Source organism: Bufo bufo, chromosome 5 (assembly GCF_905171765.1).
Source record: "Bufo bufo chromosome 5, aBufBuf1.1, whole genome shotgun sequence".
In the NCBI taxonomy this organism is placed as follows: Eukaryota; Metazoa; Chordata; class Amphibia; order Anura; family Bufonidae; genus Bufo; species Bufo bufo.
In genome coordinates, this window is record NC_053393.1 from 20,515,759 (window position 1) to 20,538,154 (window position 22,396).

Below are 22,396 nucleotides of genomic sequence, written 5' to 3' on the forward strand. Positions count from 1 at the left end.
TTTGAGAGGTGTCATTGTATTCCATTTTTTTTTTCTTTTTGAAAAATTTCTTAATCAATTTACAGAGCAGGAAAACTAGACTGTGGTTTATACTTTTATTAGAAATAAAACACATTCATTTGTGCTCTGAAAACTGTACAAAAAACTGACAAACACAGATTGGAAAAACGAAAAAAATAAAAAAATAAACAAGCAGAGGGCAAAAAAAAATCAACATAAAAAATCTTTAAACAAGAAAGGAAATAAAAATAAGAAACCTGTATTAAAACGAACATATAGGAAAGTTATTACATAATACTGCTAATGCTGGGAGACTGGATGACCTGGGGGGAAGGGGGTGAGTGTTAAAAAATTAAAACACAGTATAAAGATATTTATATGGTAAAATTACATTATGTGTAATTATAATAATTACAATATTATACAACACGGCACCGTAGGCCTTGTGCTTTCTCTTCTTATATATAATCTAAAATCTGACAATTACATCACAGTTTTAAGTAATCTTGTATCTCTTTTATTTACTATTTTTGGATTTTTTTTAATTTTTTTTTTTTAAACATTTATTGATTTAATATACAGTTAATGACAAGAGAAAATGTCATTTAAACAAACAAAACAAAAAAAAATAACACAGGCGCCAAAAAAAAAAAAAAAAGCTTGCATATCAAGCAACTTGCTTTAAGATTCATTGATGCAATCTTTTCCCATTTGTCAAAGCTCCCGAGAGAAGCCATTGTGGTCTCAGATTCCACCCTCTGCTCTGGAAACTTTCGAAGAGAGCTACATGGAATCAAAGTGGCTTCCGAGAGTCGTCTTAGGAAACCTGATGGTCCACGAGAGAAAACTTCTGGGTACATGTAGCAGTTCTGGATTCTTGGGTCAAAAGGCAAAGATTCTCGAAAAGGAGAAGAGCAAAAGAAACAAGTGGCTCTAAAGTTTGGGAACACTTTATTGGATCTTCATAGCTAATGTTTCTTATGCAGTCTGTCAAGTCCACAAGCCATTTTACAAAACTAGATATATTAACATTTCTCTCCATATACCAAGATGCCTGCTTGCCTGAGCAGAAGATGAAGAATAGGGCAATTCAGAAGGGAACTCCCTATAGGGTTGTCTTTAACAGTCCTAGGACTTCCACTCAATATATAAATCTTCACTTCACTCTATAACACTCTGCTGGGGGGGTAATTTTCATTTGGTTCTACCTACTCTAGTCAAGACTGACCGGAATTTGCTTTGGCTACTACCCACTGAGCTGGGCCAGCTCTGGCAGACATTGTTGGACTGAACCTAAACAATACTGAATGGAGATATCAAGCAAGGTATTACATCACTGAAGAATTAGGTTTGATTCTATAAAAACTGGCCCCGGAGCTTGTATATAATACACCAGAGTACTTTATCATTGTTAATTATCTATTAAGTTGGTCTAAGTGTCATCGAGAAGCATCGCCAGCCAGTCTCAATGACTTCCTCAGCGTAATCTCCACTTGAAGGCCGATGACTCTTTTGACGTTGATTTCCATTCGTTTACTGTTATGGTCTGACCTCTCACTTACGACTTCTTTTCTGCCATACCTGGGAGAGAGCACGTTGCGTCTACCTCTAAGAGTCTAACGGATTTTCCCTTCTGAGAACAATGCAAAAAAGTACTTTAACAAGGTTTCAAAAGAAACCAAACATCTCTCCGTTTTATATGGAATCATATTCTTTAAAAATAAAAAGAAGTCTTTCTTGTAAGCTTCAGACCTCAGTCTGAAGGTCAATTATGTCTTGTCCAACAAGTGGTATCGTTGCACCCGTTTTCTCCCATTCCACAGTCTTTAGTTCTAAGGGAGAAGGGGATACAGGCTCCATGTCCTTTTTAACCCAAGATGGTGGTGACTGAAGCTTCCTCATGCCTTCCCAAGACCTCTTGCTAGGCGTCTGTTGTTTTTCTATCTGTAAGACAATTTAAGAAACGGGGATCAATGGATGAATTCAACACATTGACTTGGATATAAAAAACCTTAGGACTTTGATCAATCAAGTTAAAAAAGTTATCTTTCAAACTAAAAAAAGTTGGCTTTTGGTTATCTGGTGCAGTACTTTATATAGGTGGATCAGGGGTGCAGATTCTGGGTTCCCAGACCATCAGGGCCAATGGTTGCCCACTACAGTGGAAAAGGTGTGCCCCCCCATCCCCTGTGAATTTGTACAGATCGCACACCCCTAAGGCTGGCCATGGGGTGGTGGATGGGTTAAAATTAATTCTAAAACTTATTTTTTTTTCTTGAATTATGCAGGCACAACCCATTGGTTTTACTACTAAACCCAAGCACATGATTTTGTGCAAGCTTTTTGAAGTTCCTCAGATGAAACCTGTTAAGAACTTGTAAAGAACTCCTTCATTGGAGACAAGCTCTGGACAGGGTCATGCTTATGAGGGTGGCTACCCTATGGCATAGGCACCTTGAGGGAAGCCTAGCCTATAGATAAGGTGTAATTGGGGCAGCATCCTCTACCCAGGCGATGAAAAGGCAATATGGATGGTCCCATCTTCAGAATCAGCAAGACCATTCCTTTCTAATGCATTGGAATGCTTTACTTGATCAAGTTACTGTTCACTCCAGGATCCGAGCATTGTTTGTTGGTGCCAAGAGCAAGCTATGGAATTTAAAATTTAAAAGGGAGTCCATCAGCAGTTTTCACCATGCTAAACTGCTGACAGCACAAAGTAGAACCTGGGAGAGCAGGACAAACATATTGTTTGTGGAGCTTTTATCATCAGGAATAGTGTGACTATGAACTGCTATTCTGCCAGATTCTGCTTGTGAAGGTGCACTGGAGGCGAGGCTTACGGTTAAGTGCTCTCCGCATTACACTGATTCTTAGTCCCTCTCCTCTGCTCTGAGTGGCAACTGAAGAATCCAACCAAGAGACTTGTACATCCGTCACTGAGAGAAGAGGGGAGGGGCCGTGAGAGCACTTGCAGGAGCAGAATCTGGCAGAACAGGTTCACATTCTTAGTACTTCTGACAATAAAAACTGCACAAGAGGTATATTTGTACTGCTCTCCCCAGCCCCATCCTAGGGCTGTCAGCAGTATAGCATTGTCAAAGCTGCTAATAGATTCCCTTAATGACAATTAATTTCCATGTCTTATACTTGACTGATTACTCAAGCATTCTGGCTGTCATATATTTTTGCATTGCTTTTCTATGATTCAAGTAAAAGTTAAGTTTTACGTTTTCTAACTGCTTTTTTACACCTTGTGGACCTCCTCACCCAGAGACCCCAACTTGTTTTGCTATTTTTGAGTTAGCGGTGGGTTATTTATGCCAGGAGGTCACGTCTTTCTGTGTAAACTGAGGAACCCACCAGTCACTGGAATTTGAGGGGGCATTGGCTGACTTGTACATAAAACATGTAGATCCAGCACAAGAGCTTCTCAATTAAAAATAGTCCACTTTATCTAAGGCATGTTAAAAACACCACGTGGCATATTTCCACACATCTTTCCTACGTGTTTCGAATCGACTGGTTCTTAATCCTGGCAACTGAGCTCAAAATTGAAAATATAAATAAAGTGAAGATGAAACTTTTGTGATGACCAAGCCAACTTTACTTCTCTGCATGTTTTGGCTTGAAAGGTAAGTAGATATTTATTATATTTGCCAAAATTTCACGATGGTCTCTTTATCAATAGTAAAATGCTTCGAAAGAAATGTAGACACTAATTATTTAGCTTCACCTTGCCTACAGATGGCCATAGTGGACAGCTTAATTACTATTCAGCCACCTGAGCCAAGAGACTGGATCACTCCACTTAACTTGGTGGCTTTGGGTGGTTTTCCATAAAATTATGGCAACAGCTGCGTCTAGTTTAGACGTCAGCTTTGGTTCCCAGATATAGAACAAGGAAAATGAGGTGAGCTGTGTCATGAAGGTTCACAAAAAAAAAATTCAGACAAGGACTAATATTAGTTTATGGGGTTTCCTGAGATTAATGAACTATCCCTTAATAAGATCGGTGGAGTTTCGACTCTTGGCACCTCCATCTATCATCTGATAGAAAAGGCCATGGACTTACACAGCTCTACACACTATGTAGTGTTCAGGAAAGGTTAGTCCCCATATCAGCTAATCGTGGAGGAGTTGGGAAATTGTCCAATGTTTTAATCACAGAGACCCTATACTATCTATATACTTTACTGAGTATTCAACCGTTTCTGGCTTTCATATATGTTTGCATTGCTTTTATAAGATTCGATTAAAACTTTCTAACTGCTTTTTGCCCCTTCATTTGGTTCGTTGATGGATGAAGAGAACATTCTGGATCTTCCTCATCCAGAGACTCCAACTTGTTTTGGCTGTTTTTGAGTATAGCGGTGGGTTATTTATGCCAAAAGGTTACATCTTCCTGTGTTAACTGAGGAACCCACCAGTCACTGGAATTTGGGGTGAGCATCACGGGTTATCATTTACATATGAATATTTTAAAAATTATGTTGGGACCCTATCTTGATATCTTGAAAGCTGAGTTGGGCCAATAGACAAGTTTAGATTAGGAAATAGTGAATAAATAGATTGTTGTATTTTTTTCTGCCTCTACAAGGTCACACTCCTGAAGTTCCACCACAAAATTTGAGACCGACATCACCTTTTAATTCTTCTAGACCTTACAAAAGCAACCTTACAAAAGCTACAGAAGTCATACATCTAGTATCAGCAAGAGGTCTCTTGCTCATTACATTTTGTGATTCTGGTTCTTGTTTATCAGAAATGGTGTCGATTTTGGACAGGAAAACATTCAGATCCTCGTTTGAGATAAAAGACAGTGGGAAAATCGCTCTCGCAGAACACCTTACTCTGCCCTCTTGGTTTTTTCCCACACCTGGTTCCTCTCACGAGGCCATAGAAAGTCCCTATAGGAGAAGAAATGTCATATGCATACCATACTCTCTGCTGTTTGGAGACTCCTTTCTTTCTCTGAATGCTGGAGCTTTCGTTTAAGGTCTTGGGAACATATCTTGTGGCGTTCTGGTGTGCATAATTTTCTGAATATAAAACAAACAAAAAATTTATCTTAGTGACTCCACACCCAGGTTCCTGTATGGTAACGCCCTAAAATTTGCTTTACAATTTTGGAGATCTCCTGCTCCAAATCAGACCTTTTAAAAATCTCAAAACAAGTTCAATAATTTGATGCCCACATGGCACCTAATTGATCTTCTTAATGCACTCCTTGGCACCCACCCTTTACCTTCAGGACTGTCTCATTACTACTACTTCCATGAACTGTCTTCCAATGAACTGAGTAGTTTTAGGGAACCTTGGACGGGTGTTCCGTTAGCTTTCCCTACCTCGTCACTTCCGACCGCACTGGACATGACGTGAGGAGGTGTGTCGGAGTTTGTGCTGCGCTCGGCAGGCGCACAACGACGCGGTTTAGAAAATTTCACAGCAGAGTTCGCTGGACACCGCCGACACTGCGCATGCGCCGGGAGCCTCACCAGCGATTAGGGTAGGGAAAAAATACGAGTCAGTGCGCAGGTGCGGTGACGGATAGATGTTCTGAGCTGGACACCGGCCGACACTGCGCAAGCGCTGGGAGCCTCACCAGCGGTTAGGGAAGGAAAAAAATTATGGGCCAGTGCTTTTTCCCTACCCTAACCGCTGGTGAGGCTCCCAGCGTATGCGCAGTGTCTGCCAGTGTCCAGCAGAGAACATCCATCCGATCACTGCTCTTGCGCACTGGCCCATAATTTTTTCCGACCCTAACCGCTGGTGAGGCTCCCGGCACATGCGCAGTGTCGACCGGTGTCCAGCTAACTCTGCTGTGAAATTTCCCTACCCTGTTGTTGTGTGCCTGCGCGGCGCGGCACACCTTCTCACGTCATGTCCGGTGCGGCCCGCGTCACAGCAGGAAGTGACGAGGGTATGGAAATCTCACGGGTAGGGAAATCTACCGTAACTGAACACTGGCACCAGAATTCTAGAGCCATATTAGATATTTAAAGTGGATCAGAGCCGACCTCATTGACTTCTATGGAAGAGTGTTGTGGTCCTGCTCTGTGACCTGTGCAGAGGTCATTGTGCAGGAGGGGTCTAAATAAGCCGTGACATCACCTATTGTGAATGGTGGATCCTGTGTTATCTATACATAGGTCATGCCTGTCATTGTAATCCTGTCTGTGATGATAATGAGATGATTGCTGAAACGTGAAATGTACAGACCAGTAAGTAGCAACTATTAAGAGGTTAGTGGCCAGTGAAAAAACTTCTTGATTGTAGGATTTGTTAAAAATATAGATAGCATGAACATTGAAATAAGAAAATCACCAAAAAATTCTAATAAGAATATGTTTACCATAAACAGTCAATATAGGTAATAGGTCATTTTCTGATGACACATTCCCTTCAAGTAACCTTTAGAAAGTGCTGCACCATCTTCCCAATTCTTTTGATTTATTAAAACCATGCTGTAACTCTGTAGGTAATAAAGCTCCATATAGTTTTCTTATCCTGGTGCCAGTCATATGCTCCGTACACTACTTGCCATTGCTAAAGATAAGGAGCCCTTTGTAGGGTGAGTTTGAGAGCTAAACGTGGCTCTTGGGCCAAAAAACTGTAGGCATAAAATAGTTTGGGTGTCTAGATCATTGCATATTTCATGTATCCTGGACCCTAGCTTAGTCCTCCGTTCAAGGATGCTATGCCTTGTGAATGAGTAGTATAAGTTTACAAATCATCAACTTTACTGATGCATTTCAAGGCGTTTGAAATTTTGCAGTACCATTTTTTCACCACTGTCGTGAACAAATGTTACCACAGGACCAGCAATGAAACAGCGCCCCCAGGTCTACTGCACAATATTAATAAAACAAACAGAAAATTTACATTTATGTGTTTGTGAATGAAAATGTAAAAAAAAAAGTGTAAAGGGAGGAAAATCGTACCTCGAAGTCTAATTCTGCATACCGGGATTTTCTTCTCTGTGAATGAAGAGGAAATGGGAATCATGAGTATGAATACAATAATTGCCTTGAGATCATCAACAGTATTCAATAACAGGATGTGAAGTTAGTAATTGTGACATGAAAATATTACTTCAGTCAATAGCCTCTTGTCGATGTAATTGAGTATATCTGCTGTATGGCAGAGCGAGCTGGTATGATATAGGAATGGATGGAATCAGGCACTTCTTAAGCGGGCTGGCTTTGACAACTCAAAAAATAAAGTATCCCCACCAATGTTAACCTGACATGCTCTTCCAATGTGGTTAAGGTAGAAATTCCCCAATGAAAAGCAACCTGTCAGGTAATTATACCAACATTACTACCATCATGGCATAACAGAAAACCTGACAATCTTCCCAAACAAGCCACTGTTTTTCAGAAGCTCCCCAATCATCCAGAGATCATTAAGTTCTCAAATACTGCCCCCAATGTATAATGTATAGAAACATAACTACTATAATACGGCCTCCTATGTGCAAAAATATAACTACTATATACTGCTCCTATGTGCAAAAATATAACTACTATAATACTGCCTCATATGTACAAGAATATAACTACTATAATACTGCCTCCTATGTACAAGTATATAACTACTATAATACTGCTCCTATGTACAAGAATATAACTACTATAATACTGCCTCCTATGTACAAGAATATAACTACTATAATACTGCTCCTATGTACAAGAATATAACTACTATAATACTGCTTCCTATGTACAAGTATATAACTAATATAATACTGCCTCCTATGTACAAGAATATAACTACTATAATACTGCCTCCTATGTACAATAATATAACTACTATAATACTGCCTCCTATGTACAATAATATAACTACTATAATACTGGCTATATGTACAATAATATAACTACTATAATACTGCTCCTATGTACAAGAATATAACTAGTATAATACTGCTCCTATGTACAAGAATATAACTAGTATAATACTGCCTCCAATGTACAAGAATATAACTACTATAATACTGCCTCCTATGTACAAGAATATAACTACTATAATACTGCTTCCTATGTACAAGAATATAACTACTATAATACTGCTCCTATGTATAAGAATTGAACTACTATAATACTGCTTCTATGTACAATAATATAACTACTATAATACTGCCTCTTATGTACAAGAATATAACTACTATAATACTACCTCCTATGTACAATAATATAACTACTATAATACTGCTCTATGTACAAGAATTTAACTACTATAATACTGCTCCTTTGTATAAGAATATAACTACTATAGTACTGCTTCCTATGTACAAGAATATAACTACTATAATACGGCCTTCTATGTACAAGAATATAACTACAATAATACTGCTCCTATGTACAAGAATATAACTACTATAATAATGCTCCTATGTACAGGAATATAACTACTATAATACTGCTCCTATGTACAAGAATATATCTACTATAATACTGCCTCCTATGTACAAGAATATAACTACTATAATACTGCTCCTATGTACAATAATATAACTACTATAATACTGGTCCTGTGTATAAGAATATAACTACTATAATACTGCACCTATGTACAATAATATAACTACTATAATACTGCCTCCTATGTACAATAATATAACTACTATAATACTGGCTTCTATGTACAATAATATAACTACTATAATACTGTTCCTATGTACAAGAATATAACTAGTATAATACTGCTCCTATGTACAAGAATATAACTAGTATAATACTGCCTCCTATGTACAAGAATATAACTACTATAATACTGCCTCCTATGTACAAAAATATAACTACTATAATACTGCCTCCTATGTACAAGAATATAACTACTATAATACTGCCTCCTATGTACAATAATATAACTACTATAATACTTCTCCTATGTATAAGAATATAACTACTATAATACTGGCTTATATGTACAATAATATAACTACTATAATACTGCCTCTTATGTACAAAAATATAACTACTATAATACTACCTCCTATGTACAATAATATAACTACTATATTACTGCCTCCTATGTATAAGAATATAACCACTATAATACTGGCTTCTATGTACAATAATATAACTACTATATTACTGCCTCTTATGTACAAGAATATAACTACTATAATACTACCTCCTATGTACAATAATATAACTACTATAATACTGTTCCTATGTACAAGATTATAACTACTATAATACTGCCTCCTATGTACAAGAATATAACTACTATAATACTGCTCCTTTGTATAAGAATATAACTACTATAGTACTGCCTCCTATGTACAAGAATATAACTACCATAATACTGCCTTATATGTACAAGAATATAACTACAATAATACTGCTCCTATGTACAAGAATATAACTACTATAATACTGCTCCTATGTACAAGAATATAACTACAATAATAATGCTCCTATGTACAAGAATATAACTACTATAATACTGCCTCCTATGTACAATAATATAACTACTATAATACTGGCTTCTATGTACAATAATATAACTACTATAATACTGTTCCTATGTACAAGAATATAACTAGTATAATACTGCTCCTATGTACAAGAATATAACTAGTATAATACTGCCTCCTATGTACAAGAATATAACTACTATAATACTGCCTCCTATGTACAAGAATATAACTACTATAATACTGCCTCCTATGTACAAGAATATAACTACTATAATACTGCCTCCTATGTACAATAATATAACTACTATAATACTTCTCCTATGTATAAGAATATAACTACTATAATACTGGCTTATATGTACAATAATATAACTACTATAATACTGCCTCTTATGTACAAAAATATAACTACTATAATACTACCTCCTATGTACAATAATATAACTACTATATTACTGCCTCCTATGTATAAGAATATAACCACTATAATACTGGCTTCTATGTACAATAATATAACTACTATATTACTGCCTCTTATGTACAAGAATATAACTACTATAATACTACCTCCTATGTACAATAATATAACTACTATAATACTGTTCCTATGTACAAGATTATAACTACTATAATACTGCCTCCTATGTACAAGAATATAACTACTATAATACTGCTCCTTTGTATAAGAATATAACTACTATAGTACTGCCTCCTATGTACAAGAATATAACTACCATAATACTGCCTTATATGTACAAGAATATAACTACAATAATACTGCTCCTATGTACAAGAATATAACTACTATAATACTGCCTCCTATGTACAAGAATATAACTACTATAATACTGGCTTCTATGTACAAGAATATAACTACTATAATACTACCTCCTATGTACAAGAATATAACTACTATAATACTGCTCCTATGTACAAGAATATAACTACTATAATACTGCTCCTATGTACAAGAATATAACTACTATAATACTGCTCCTATGTACTAGAAAATAACTAATATAATACTGCCTCCTATGTACAAGAATATAACTACTATAATACTGCTCCTATGTACAAGAATATAACTACTATAATACTGCTCCTATGTACAAGAATATAACTACTATAATACTGCCTCCTATGTACAAGAAAATAACTACTATAATACTGCTCCTATGTACAAGAATATAACTACTATAATACTGCTACTATGTACAAGAATATAACTACTATAATACTGCTCCTATGTACAAGAATATAACTACTATAATACTGCTCCTATGTACAAGAATATAACTACTATAATACTGCTCCTATGTACTAGAAAATAACTAATATAATACTGCCTCCTATGTACAAGAATATAACTACTATAATAATGCTCCTATGTACAAGAATATAACTACTATAATACTGCTCCTATGTACAAGAATATAACTACTATAATACTGCTCCTATGTACAAGAATATAACTACTATAATACTGCCTCCTATGTACAAGAAAATAACTAATATAATACTGCCTCCTATGTACAAGAATATAACTACTATAATACTGCTCCTATGTACAAGAATATAACTACTATAATACTGCTCCTATGTACAAGAATATAACTACTATAATACTGCTCCTATGTACAAGAATATAACTACTATAATACTGCTCCCAATGTACAAGAATATAACTACTATAATACTGCTCCTATGTACAAGAATATAACTACTATAATACTGCTCCTATGTACAAGAATATAACTACTATAATACTGCTCCTATGTACAAGAATATAACTACTATAATACTGCTCCTATGTACAAGAATAGAACTACTATAATACTGCCTCCTATATACAAGAATATTACTACTATAATACTGTACCTCAAGATAGGTTATCAGTATCTGATCAAAAGGAGTCTGACTCCCGGGAGGTCCGCCAATCAGCTGTTTGAGGAGATGGTGAGTGCCGCTGCCTCCTCGCAGCTTACCACACACACTGTACATTGTATAGCAATTGTGCTTGGTACCGCAGCTCAATGCCATCCACTCAAATAGGTATGAGCTGTGCCAAGGCCACATGACCTTTGAACATGAGAAGGCTATGGCGCTCAAACAGCTCTTCGGCAGGAGTCTGGAGAGTTGGTCCCCCACCCGTCAGATACTGATGACCCATCCTGAGGATAGATCATCAGTATAAAATAGTTGGAAAACCCTTTTAAGCTATACTGTAAATGTCATATTTTACTAGTGTTGGCTTTTACAGAATACATAGAACAAACACATTTTGAGTGATTACATGTCTCTTACCTCTAAGGAACTCATTGAGAGTGTAGCGATAGTCTCACTTTTTGGGACAATCCCTGATGTTAGCAACTCTGCCTTTTCACAAAGGCCAACTGGTATTTGTGACTCGCTAGGATGCAGCTGTTGCATCGGTGACCCTTGCTCCACGCATTTCATGCCAATGCGTTCCCTTGGAGGACTCTTCACCATGTAGCTGGGATCTGCCATGTTTAAATGTATGAGCCTGGTCTGTGGCATCTGGTCAATGTTCATGCTGTACTTACTGTCCTCTTTTGGCTTTGCCCTGAGAGTGGCCGTATTACTGGGCAGAATAACATAACTGGTGTCCATTGACTGCTCCTGGGCTCTGGTCAGCTCTGAGTCCAACTTTTTGAAGATATCTCCTTCACACATGTATATGGGTTTAGGGGGCTGGTTTTTGTCCTTTTTTAGGGTTAGCGTATGATTATTATACTCGTTGAGACCGATGGTTCCCAGGTAGTGTGGCGATCCTTGAAGGTGCATTTTGGACACATTAGCTGGAAGACTATTGAAATTTGATCCCTTTTGATGGTTCATCTTCATCTTTTCTTCATCCTGCAGAGATGGTCGTTTCAGAGTTCCCGTGATGGTGGATGTTCTACAGGCTGAGAGGTCCTTATTGATAGCTAGACAGAAAAAAAAAATATATGATGAAAATTTTTATTTTAAGGAAAATACCTCATATATTACAATCCTACGACAAAAAATTTCAGCCTGAAGCTGTTGTAATCTGTAGTTCCAGATGGAACATCTCATGTTGCCTGTCTATATTGTAGGACCTGTAAGGTGTGCTTGAGTTATATTCCACTTGTCCATTTCCCTTCTCCAACTTTATAAATAAATTATTTCAATTCAAACTCTGGGGAAATATTCATAATTAGTAAAAAGGAGCTACGAGGATCCATTTACTACAAGGTTGTAAATTCTTCTACTTTTGTTCCTTTAAATTCCAGTTTCTGAGGTTCTCTATGTACTGCAAATCTTGTCCACCACAGAAAATAACAAGATGACTGAATATTACTGGGCTACAAGAAAAACTACAAAAATGACACTCCCTTCTCTGATATTACTTCCTGTACTGAAGCTATGAAGCTTGAAGCTGCACCTCCCAGACTTTGTGCTATGCAGCTATTGGCCGAGGCTGCACCTTACAGACTTCCTGTACTGAAGCTATTGGCTGAAGCTGCACCTCATAGGCTTCCTGCTCTGCAGCTATTGGCTAAGGCCACAGATCACAGACTTCCTGTTCTACAGCCAGGGGCGTTGCTAGGTTAAAACAATGGGGCCTGGGCCCCTGATGTTTTGTCCAAGGCCCCGAATGTCCTGCCTGCCTGCTAGATACAACTGTACTGCCATCCACAGGACGGCAATACAATTGAATCTAATGTGGTGGAAGAGCTGAAGGACCTGTGGTGACATCACAGGTCATATGACCAGTAAAACAGTGAGTGGTTGAGAAGGACCTGCGATGATGTCACCATCATGTGACCAGTGCAGGAGAGACGGCAGTGAGGAGGAGAAGAAGCTGTGAGTATGTCTGCTACATAAGCAGAGGTAAGTGAAGGGAGAGGCAGAGCAATGCTGGGAGTTGTGGTTATTTAACTGGGACTGTATGTTAGGGCAGAAGGAGGGATGTTATTTACATGCGACTGTGTTGGAGGTGGCTGGGGATGGGGTCATGTTATTTACATGGGACTGTATGTTGATAGTGGCTGTAGGAGGGAGTGATATTATTTACATAAGACTGTATGTTGGAGGGGGCTGGGGCAGGGTGATGTTATTTACATGGGACTGTATGTTTAAGGCAGCTGTGGTAGGGGATTATGTTATTTACATGGGACTGTATGATGGAGGGGGCTGGGGCAAGGGGATGTTATTTACATGGGACTGTATGACGGAGGGGGCTGTGGAGGCAGTGATGTTATTTACCTAGGACTGTATGTTTATGGCGGCTGTGGGAGGGAGTGATGCTATTTACATGGGACTGAATGTTACAGGGGTCTGAGGGAGGGAGTGATGTTATTTACATTGGACTGAATGTTCAGGGGGCGATGTTATTTACGTGGGACTGTATGTTGAAGGTGGCTGGTGGGGGAGAATGATGTTATTTACATGGGACTGAATGTTGAGGGGGTGATGTTTACATGGGAATGCATGTTGGAGGCGTCTGGGGAGGGGGCAATATTATTTATGTGGTACTGAATGTTGAGGGCGGCTGGTGAGGAGGTGATGTTATTTACATGGGACTGTATTTTGGAGGGGGCTGTAGATAGAGAGGGATGTTATTTACATGGGACTGTATATTGGAGGGGCTGGAGAGATGTTGTGATGCTATTTACATGGGACTGTATGGCGGAGGGAGGGAAATAGTGTTATTTACATGGGACTGTATGTTGGAGGGGGTGAAGGGCGGGGAGTGATGTTATTTACATAGGACTGTATTTTGGAGGGGGCAGGAGAGATGGTGTGATGTTATTTACATGGGACTGTATGATTTAGGCGGGAATATAACAGGAGGCACTGCAAATCCAGGGGACATTAGGCGTTCTTATTTCTACTGGGGGCTCTATAGGAGGGACTTATAGATCCACCTTATTTCTACTAAGAGCGGTATGGGGGCCTTATTACTACTGAGGGGTCTGTAGATAGCTTTATTACCACCGGGGGAACAATAGGGGGCCTTATTTCTACTGGTGGCTCTGTAAGGGCATTATTAATACTGACTGGCTCTTCTACTAATAGGGGCACCCTTGAGGAGCATTATCACGGTTGGGGGCACTGTAGGGGGCACTATTACTATGGGGGGCACAAATTTTTCTTCAGGATAGTATCTGGGGGTATTGGGGGGCACAGCGAGCAGCAGGATAACAATGTGGGGACTCCAGGTTGGGGGATGATGATAGAAATGTGCGGAAGCTAAGATGTCGGTGTGTCACACTCTGCAGAGACGAGGCGCGGCTAAGAGAAGTTGTGCGGACCGTACGGAGAAGATGATGACAGAGAAGATCTACATCGGAGGAGAAGTCACCTGGAGGCCCTGGATGTGAGAGGTAGGTGCTGCTGTATAGCAAGTACAGCAAAATGCAGTGTGTGGGGGGCGACTTAGAGACCCTTGAGACCCTAGCAACGCCCCTGACTACAGCTATTGACTGAAGCTGCATCTCACAGACTTCCTGCATAGCAGAGCAAAGTTTGACCCCGTCCATGCAGTCCAGGTAAGACAGCCTTGGAGCCATGGAGCAGGTAAGTTTAGAGCTCTTCACAGAGCAGGGGGAAAAAAAACAATCCTGGACAACCCCTTTAAGACCTTCCTCCTAGAAGGTTGAAGCATTTCTCACGTCCCTTGAGTAGATGAACTTTGTGTGAAGGATAAAACCAGATTTCCTGTGACCATTCTACCTGATTGACAGTATTTTCATCTGAGTAGCGGTATCTCGGTAGCGGCTAATAACATATCGGAGTATCAGCGCTCAGAAACGACCATCTCTATTATGATGATCTGAAGAGCACTTTACATAATGACAGGTGTTCCTACTGAAGACATATTAGTGTCAGAGCCATGGCGGCGGACATGTTTGCCTATATTACACTCTGTAAATTAGGTGACTATTCTCTACCTAATTGAGGTATAGCGCTTACATTATGTCCGTCCCCGCAAGAGACATGGAAAATAAAAAATGTAGGAAAGCAGAATACGAACAGCGAAATACTGATTCAGTGTTGTATCCAGCGAATGGACAGGCAATGAGAACACAGACATTGACTGGTTTAGGCCTCATGCACACGGACGTTGTTTTGTTCCGCATTCGAGCCGCAGTTTTGGCGGCTTGGATGCAGCCCCATTCACTTCAATGGGGCCGCAAAAGATGCGGACCGCAAAACACACAACGGTCGCTTGCATGTAGCCTTAGGCTCAGGACACTTCTGGTCTAAAGTGTTTTTTCATCAGTGTTAGGCTGGTTTCACACGGGCGTTGCGGGAAAATGTGCGGGTGAGTTGCGGGAACACCCGCGATTTTTCCGCGCGAGTGCAAAACATTGTAATGCGTTTTGCACTCGGGTGAGAAAAATCACGCATGTTTGGTACCCAAACCCGAACTTCTTCACAGAAGTTCGGGCTTGGGATCGGTGTTCTGTAGATTGTATTATTTCCCCTTATAACATGGTTATAAGGGAAAATAAGAGCATTCTGAATACAGAATGCATAGTACAATAGCGCTGGAGGGGTTAAAAAAAAAATAAAAAAAATTTAACTCACCTTAGTCCACTTGATCGTGCAGCCGGCATCTCTTCTGTCTCCTTCTTTGCTGATTGTAGGAACAGGACCTGTGGTGACGTCACTCCGGTCATCACATGGTCCATCACATGATCCCTCACCATGGTAAAAGATCCTGTGATGGATCATGTGATGACCGGAGTGACATCACAACAGGTCCTGTTCCTCCACACAGCTAAGAAAGAAGACAGAAGGAGATGCCGGCTGCGCGATCAAGTGGACTAAGGTGAGTTAAATTATTATTATTTTTTTTTAACCCCTCCAGCGCTATTTTACTATGCAGTCTGTATTCAGAATGCTATTATTTTCCCTTATAACCATGTTATAAGGGGAAATAATAATGATCGGGTCTCCATCCCGATCGTCTCCTAGCAACCGTGCATGAAAATCACACCGCATCCGCACTTGCTTGCGGATGCTTGCAATTTTAACGCAACCCCATTCACTTCTATGGGGCCTGCGTTGCGTGAAAAACGCTGAATATAGAGCATGCTGCGATTTTCACGCATCGCACAAGTGATGCGTGAAAATCACTGCTCATGTGAACAGCCCCATAGAAATGAATGGGTCAGGATTCAGTGCGGGTGCAATATGTTCACCTACTGCATCGCATCCGCGCGGAATACTCGCCCGTGTGTAAGGGACCTTAAAGTTTAACAGATGAATATTCTTTTTCATTAGGGCTAAACCGATTTTTTTTATTCTTTTTTTTATAATTTTGTTTACCCATTATTTTCACTTTTTTGAATTTTTTGGTATACACTGTAGTTTGGAAATTGTCAAAAAGAAAATATGCTTTTTGAAATTCCAGTTCATTTTTGTGATATTCATACAATGTTCATCTAAAATAGATTTTTATTTCTGCCCGTCATCGCCTAATACTAAGATATTAGTATTTTGATACAGTGATTTATGCCAATAAACAAATTGACATGTGATAGAGGCGAGACGAAGTAAGTCTCGCGATATTTGCTGAAATTTTGGAAAGACCTCTGCCCAGGACATACATTTTACAGTAGGTCGGAGCCAATAATATTAATGAAGTCTTCAAAAGAATCAGGTTCAGATACTGCAATCCGAACCAAATCCTAGCGATATGCCCCGATTGTCTGAGATGGGAGTACCCCTTTAAATCAGTTGGCCACAAATATACATTGGAACAGATTTAAACACCAGGAGTCTGGTGGTCCTTAAGTAGATATTGAGGCTCTCTGGGGCCATAGTATCAATTAATTATTTCTGGGGGTCCGACTAGCACAATTCAAGGACCCATCCATATGGATGGTTGTGTCTGGTGCTGCAACTGTGCCCTATTCACTTGAATAGTTCAATCTAATGTAGCCTTTGATTGCCAAGCACTGCGGACCCTTCATCTTGCTGATCTGCAAGGAGTCTCAGAGATCCAAATCCCTAATCATCAAACCATATGGCTGTAGAAACCTAAGGCTTCCCAACATGAGTAAAGGGAGGAGATAGAAACCAACTGGTGGATCATGACATCTACCAGAAGATGAAAAGGTGGGTAAGCAGATATGTGGACCCTCCAGTCTAGGGTTGATTCCACTCCAAAGAGAGACACTAACATGGTCAATGAGGCTTTGATCCCGTTCTGCATTGAACTCAGCTCAGTCCTTCCCATATTCCTTTCTGCTTGGCCGCCAAACCATAGAGGAAATCCATGCAGCTACTGTGGGACTCTTGGTGAGAAGGGGTCTAGCCCAGGTTGGTTACATTGCCTTTGTATTTGGAACTGCATTGTTAGTAACAAAGACGTAGAACTGGCCCAAAAGTCATAGAAATATTACAGAGGGGGGAAAACACCACTTATGGGGGTCTAGTCTAGTTATTCTGATTTTATGTGGTCCGCTTCTAGACAGTGGGCTCAAAATCCAGGATCCAAAACAGAAAAGATAATAAATGAAAGGAAAAGTGAGTGGTGACCCTCCAGCAGGGATCAGCAACCTCTAGCCCCCCAGCATGCTCCATTAACTTCTATGGGAGTGAGCTTGCTGGGAATTGTAGTTTCACAGCAGCTGAAGTGCCTGGAGGTTGCTGATCCCTGCCCTACAGGGTATAGGCAGCCAAGCTGGTTTATCAATATCCGAGAACAAAAAGATTTTACATAAAAAAGTTCCAAGTGAGTGAAAGATAACAAGGCCAGCTGGTACTCTAACAAACTTATAGACAAGACTTAGAAGACAATCCGAAGACCAGGCGCAGAGCAAAAATGTACAAAAATGTTAGCAATTTGCATTGTGTCTCCTTACCTGAGCGGCACGCCAGATCAACATCCTTCTCGAAGTCAGACTGTTGAAAGAGAGGAGAATGGAAGAGTTACTGAGGGAATCCTGGTCATGATATCATTTATAATACACCTGATACAATGTATAATCAGTTACTGCTAGTGACTCTATCAGCCGTGTAATTACAATAATGCTGATATATCATCTACTGCTAAAGAGAAACACCAGTCACATTAATCTAATAATCGTGTACATTCATAACATACTCTAATTACTGTAAATATTATTCATCTTCATAGGGGCAGCATTATAGTAGTTATATTCTTGTACATAGGAGGCAGTATTATAGTAGTTATATTCTTGTACATAGGAGGCAGTATTATAGTAGTTATATTCTTGTACATAGGAGCAGTATTATAGTAGTTATATTCTTGTACATAGGAGCAGTATTATAGTAGTTATATTCTTGTACATAGGAGCAGTATTATAGTAGTTATATTCCTATACATAGGAGGCAGTATTATAGTAGTTATATTCTTGTACATAGGAGCAGTATTATAGTAGTTATATTCTTGTACATAGGAGCAGTATTATAGTAGTTATATTATTGTACATAGGAGCAGTATTATAGTAGTTATATTCTTGTACATAGGAGCAGTATTATAGTAGTTATATTCTTGTACATAGGAGGCAGTATTATAGTAGTTATATTCTTGTACATAGGAGGAGGTATTATAGTAGTTATATTCTTGTACATAGGAGCAGTATTATAGTAGTTATATTCTTGTACAGAGGAGGCAGTATTATAGTAGTTATATTCTTGTACATAGGAGCAGTATTATAGTAGTTATATTCTTGTACATAGGAGCAGTATTATAGTAGTTATATTCTTGTACATAGGAGGCAGTATTATAGTAGTTATATTCTTGTACATAGGAGCAGTATTATAGTAGTTATATTCTTGTACATAGGAGCAGTATTATAGTAGTTATATTCTTGTACGTAGGAGGCAGTATTATAGTAGTTATATTCTTGTACATAGGAGCAGTATTATAGTAGTTATATTATTGTACATAGGAGAAGTATTATAGTAGTTATATTCTTGTACATAGGAGCAGTATTATAGTAGTTATATTCTTGTACATAGGAGGCAGTATTATAGTGATCATATTCCTGTACAAAGGAGCAGTATTATAGTAGTTATATTCTTGTACATAGGAGCAGTATTATAGTAGTTATATTCTTGTACATAGGAACAGTATTATAGTAGTTATATTCTTGTACATAGGAGCAGTATTATAGTAGTTATATTCTTGTACATAGGAGCAGTATTATAGTAGTTATATTCTTGTACATAGGAGCAGTATTATAGTAGTTATATTCTTGTACATAGGAAGCAGTATTATAGTAGTTATATTCTAGTACATATGAGCAGTATTATAGTAGTTATATTCTTGTACATAGGAGCAGTATTATAGTAGTTATATTCTTGTATATAGGAGCAGTATTATAGTAGTTATATTCTTGTACATAGGAGGCAGTATTATAGTAGTTATATTCTTGTACATAGGAGCAGTATTATAGTAGTTATATTCTTGTACATAGGAGCAGTATTATAGTAGTTATATTCTTGTACATAGGAGCAGTATTATAGTAGTTATATTCTTGTACATAGGAAGCAGTATTATAGTAGTTATATTCTAGTACATATGAGCAGTATTATAGTAGTTATATTCTTGTACATAGGAGCAGTATTATAGTAGTTATATTCTTGTACATAGGAGCAGTATTATAGTAGTTATATTCTTGTACATAGGAGCAGTATTATAGTAGTTATATTCTTGTACATAGGAGGCAGTATTATAGTAGTTATATTCTTGTACATAGGAGCAGTATTATAGTAGTTATATTCTTGTACATAGGAGCAGTATTATAGTAGTTATATTCTTGTACATAGGAGGCAGTATTAGAGTAGTTATATTCTTGTACATAGGAGCAGTATTATAGTACTGTAGTTTTTTTCTACGCTAACTGTATTTAATCAGTTTCTTCCCCCCAATGGTAGTGTAAATGGAATGCTTCTTAAAAATGTTTTTAGTAACCTTTTTGTCTTTCAGTCCAACCATTGCAGTGCAGATGTACGGGTTGTTCGCTTCTTCAAGCTGCAAAAGAGATGGAGAGGAAATAGTCAAGCAAAGATACAACAGGCAGTGGGTTCAGCAACAAAACAGAGTAGGGCAGCACGGTGGCTGAGTGGTTAGCGCTGGTGCCTTGCAGCGCTGGGGTCCTAGGTTCGAATCTGACCAAGGACAACATCTGCATGGAGTTTGTATGTTCTCCCCGTGTTTGCGTGGGTTTCCTCCGGGTACTCTGGTTTCCTCCCATGCTCCAAAGACATACTGATATTGACCTTAGATTGTGAGCCCCATTGGAGACAGTTGGTTGCTAATGTCTGTGAAGCGCTGCGGAATATAGTAGCGCTATATAAGTGCATTAAATAATAAATACATTTGCATGTGGCAGGCACTATCAGAGGTTTGTAGATCTGTATTGTATGTCTTTACACTTATGTACACTAAACCCCTAGGCATTAATATGGAGTTGCTGGAATTAAGGGAGCTCTTTACAACCAGCCATTCTGTCACCAGTAGGTCTGTAAAGGTGACTGCAGGGCTAGTGAAGGATGTTATACACCTGTGGTAATGACAGACTGCATGTCCGGGGCTGGAAGTTATACACCTGTGGTAATGACAGAATGCATGTCCGGGGCTGGATGTTATACACCTGTGGCAGTGGCCTGAATGAAACGCTAAAATTCATTGATTAAGACCCCATATAGTGTATTTGCCTTTATAGCTTCCCTTAGATTGAATTTTGGATTATCAATAAATCTGACCACTAGAGGTCACTTGCTTCATATCATGTCACGTACCAAGTCGCCGTTGTCTTTCTGGAACTACAATGCTTCCCCTTTAGTAATCACATTGGCTTAGTGAGAATGAAGCCGATATCTACTCTCCACACTAAATTATAGAGGACTGTCTGCAAACCGTACTAAAAAAGAAAGTGGAACGGATTTCCTGGTTTACAGTAGATGCATCAGGTGGGGAAACAGTATAACACACGATATGCTTAGTGTTCATTTTAGGGGGTGCCTTCCTCTGGGAGAGTTGAGGTCACAGTGCTTGAAATGCGGCACCATCAATTTTTTGCCTATTTCCTCACCCTTTTTAACAGAATCCACCCCCTCTCATTTGCTTCCCCAGGCTTTTCGTGCTGCCCGATGCCCTTTTCTATGACACCCAACCCTCGGGCTGCGTACAGCGATGCAGCATTCTGGCGCCACACACATTTAAAGTACATGGAGGGAGATTTGACAACTTTTACAGGAGCCTGAGAGGTCTTCTATGTCTCCATGGGCATTCCGGATGATCCGGGAGAGTTGGTACGTATGGCTGTGCAGTGCTGTAAAGCCCCCTGAGATGGCAAAACCCATACTCGCCAACGTCTGTCACACGCTCACCCAGTCACACCCACTTCTGGGCTGAGTTTACACAAATTGCGCACATTTTCAAGTCAGGACAAGCCAAATTTGCCAGGAATTGAGAACAATTTGCCAGGAACTCAGCACAATGCTGGTAATTTTAGGACTATTGGTAGCTATGTAAAACCATTGATGGCTCAGCAGGTCATGATGAGAAATGCAGACTGTCTGTTGCAACCTGCTGCTGTTCACAGATCTTGGTAAGAATTTCTCGTCATGTGTTGTCTGAGTACCCAAGATAGAAGGGGCTCATTTATATGGGCAGATTATCGGGACAATTATCAATAATTAAAGTTTGCATAATTTTGTAAATGTGCTGCCGAATCTGCCGATCACTCAACAGATGAGCAAAATACCAGTTTGTTGAGTGATCAGTTCTACAGCAGGACACCATTAGGCTGGGTGTCCGCAGGGTGCCTTCCTGTGGCCACCAATGGCTGCACAAGTTTTAGAGAATACCTTCAATTTAGGTGGCCGCTAGATGCTACAGGTAGTTAAGGTTGAGGCTGCCACATCACAGCCTCCACGAGAAGACCCAGCCTTATAGGAGAATAAGGGATCCGTCAACAGCAGCTTGTTTAC

General features: G+C 39.2%; 1 protein-coding gene across 1 annotated transcript in view; it reads right to left on the reverse strand.

Moving 5' to 3' along the window:
- Positions 1 to 204: 204 nt before the first annotated feature.
- Positions 205 to 22,396, reverse strand: part of ADGRB1 (adhesion G protein-coupled receptor B1) — a 587,254-nt gene continuing 565,062 nt past the window's right edge. Inside the window, 7 exon segments of the mRNA XM_040432704.1 lie at positions 205 to 1,944; positions 4,940 to 5,005; positions 5,007 to 5,042; positions 6,945 to 6,980; positions 11,735 to 12,378; positions 18,295 to 18,334; positions 20,373 to 20,432. Of these exon segments, the coding sequence (XP_040288638.1) occupies positions 1,747 to 1,944; positions 4,940 to 5,005; positions 5,007 to 5,042; positions 6,945 to 6,980; positions 11,735 to 12,378; positions 18,295 to 18,334; positions 20,373 to 20,432 (1,080 nt within the window). The 3' untranslated portion in view covers positions 205 to 1,746.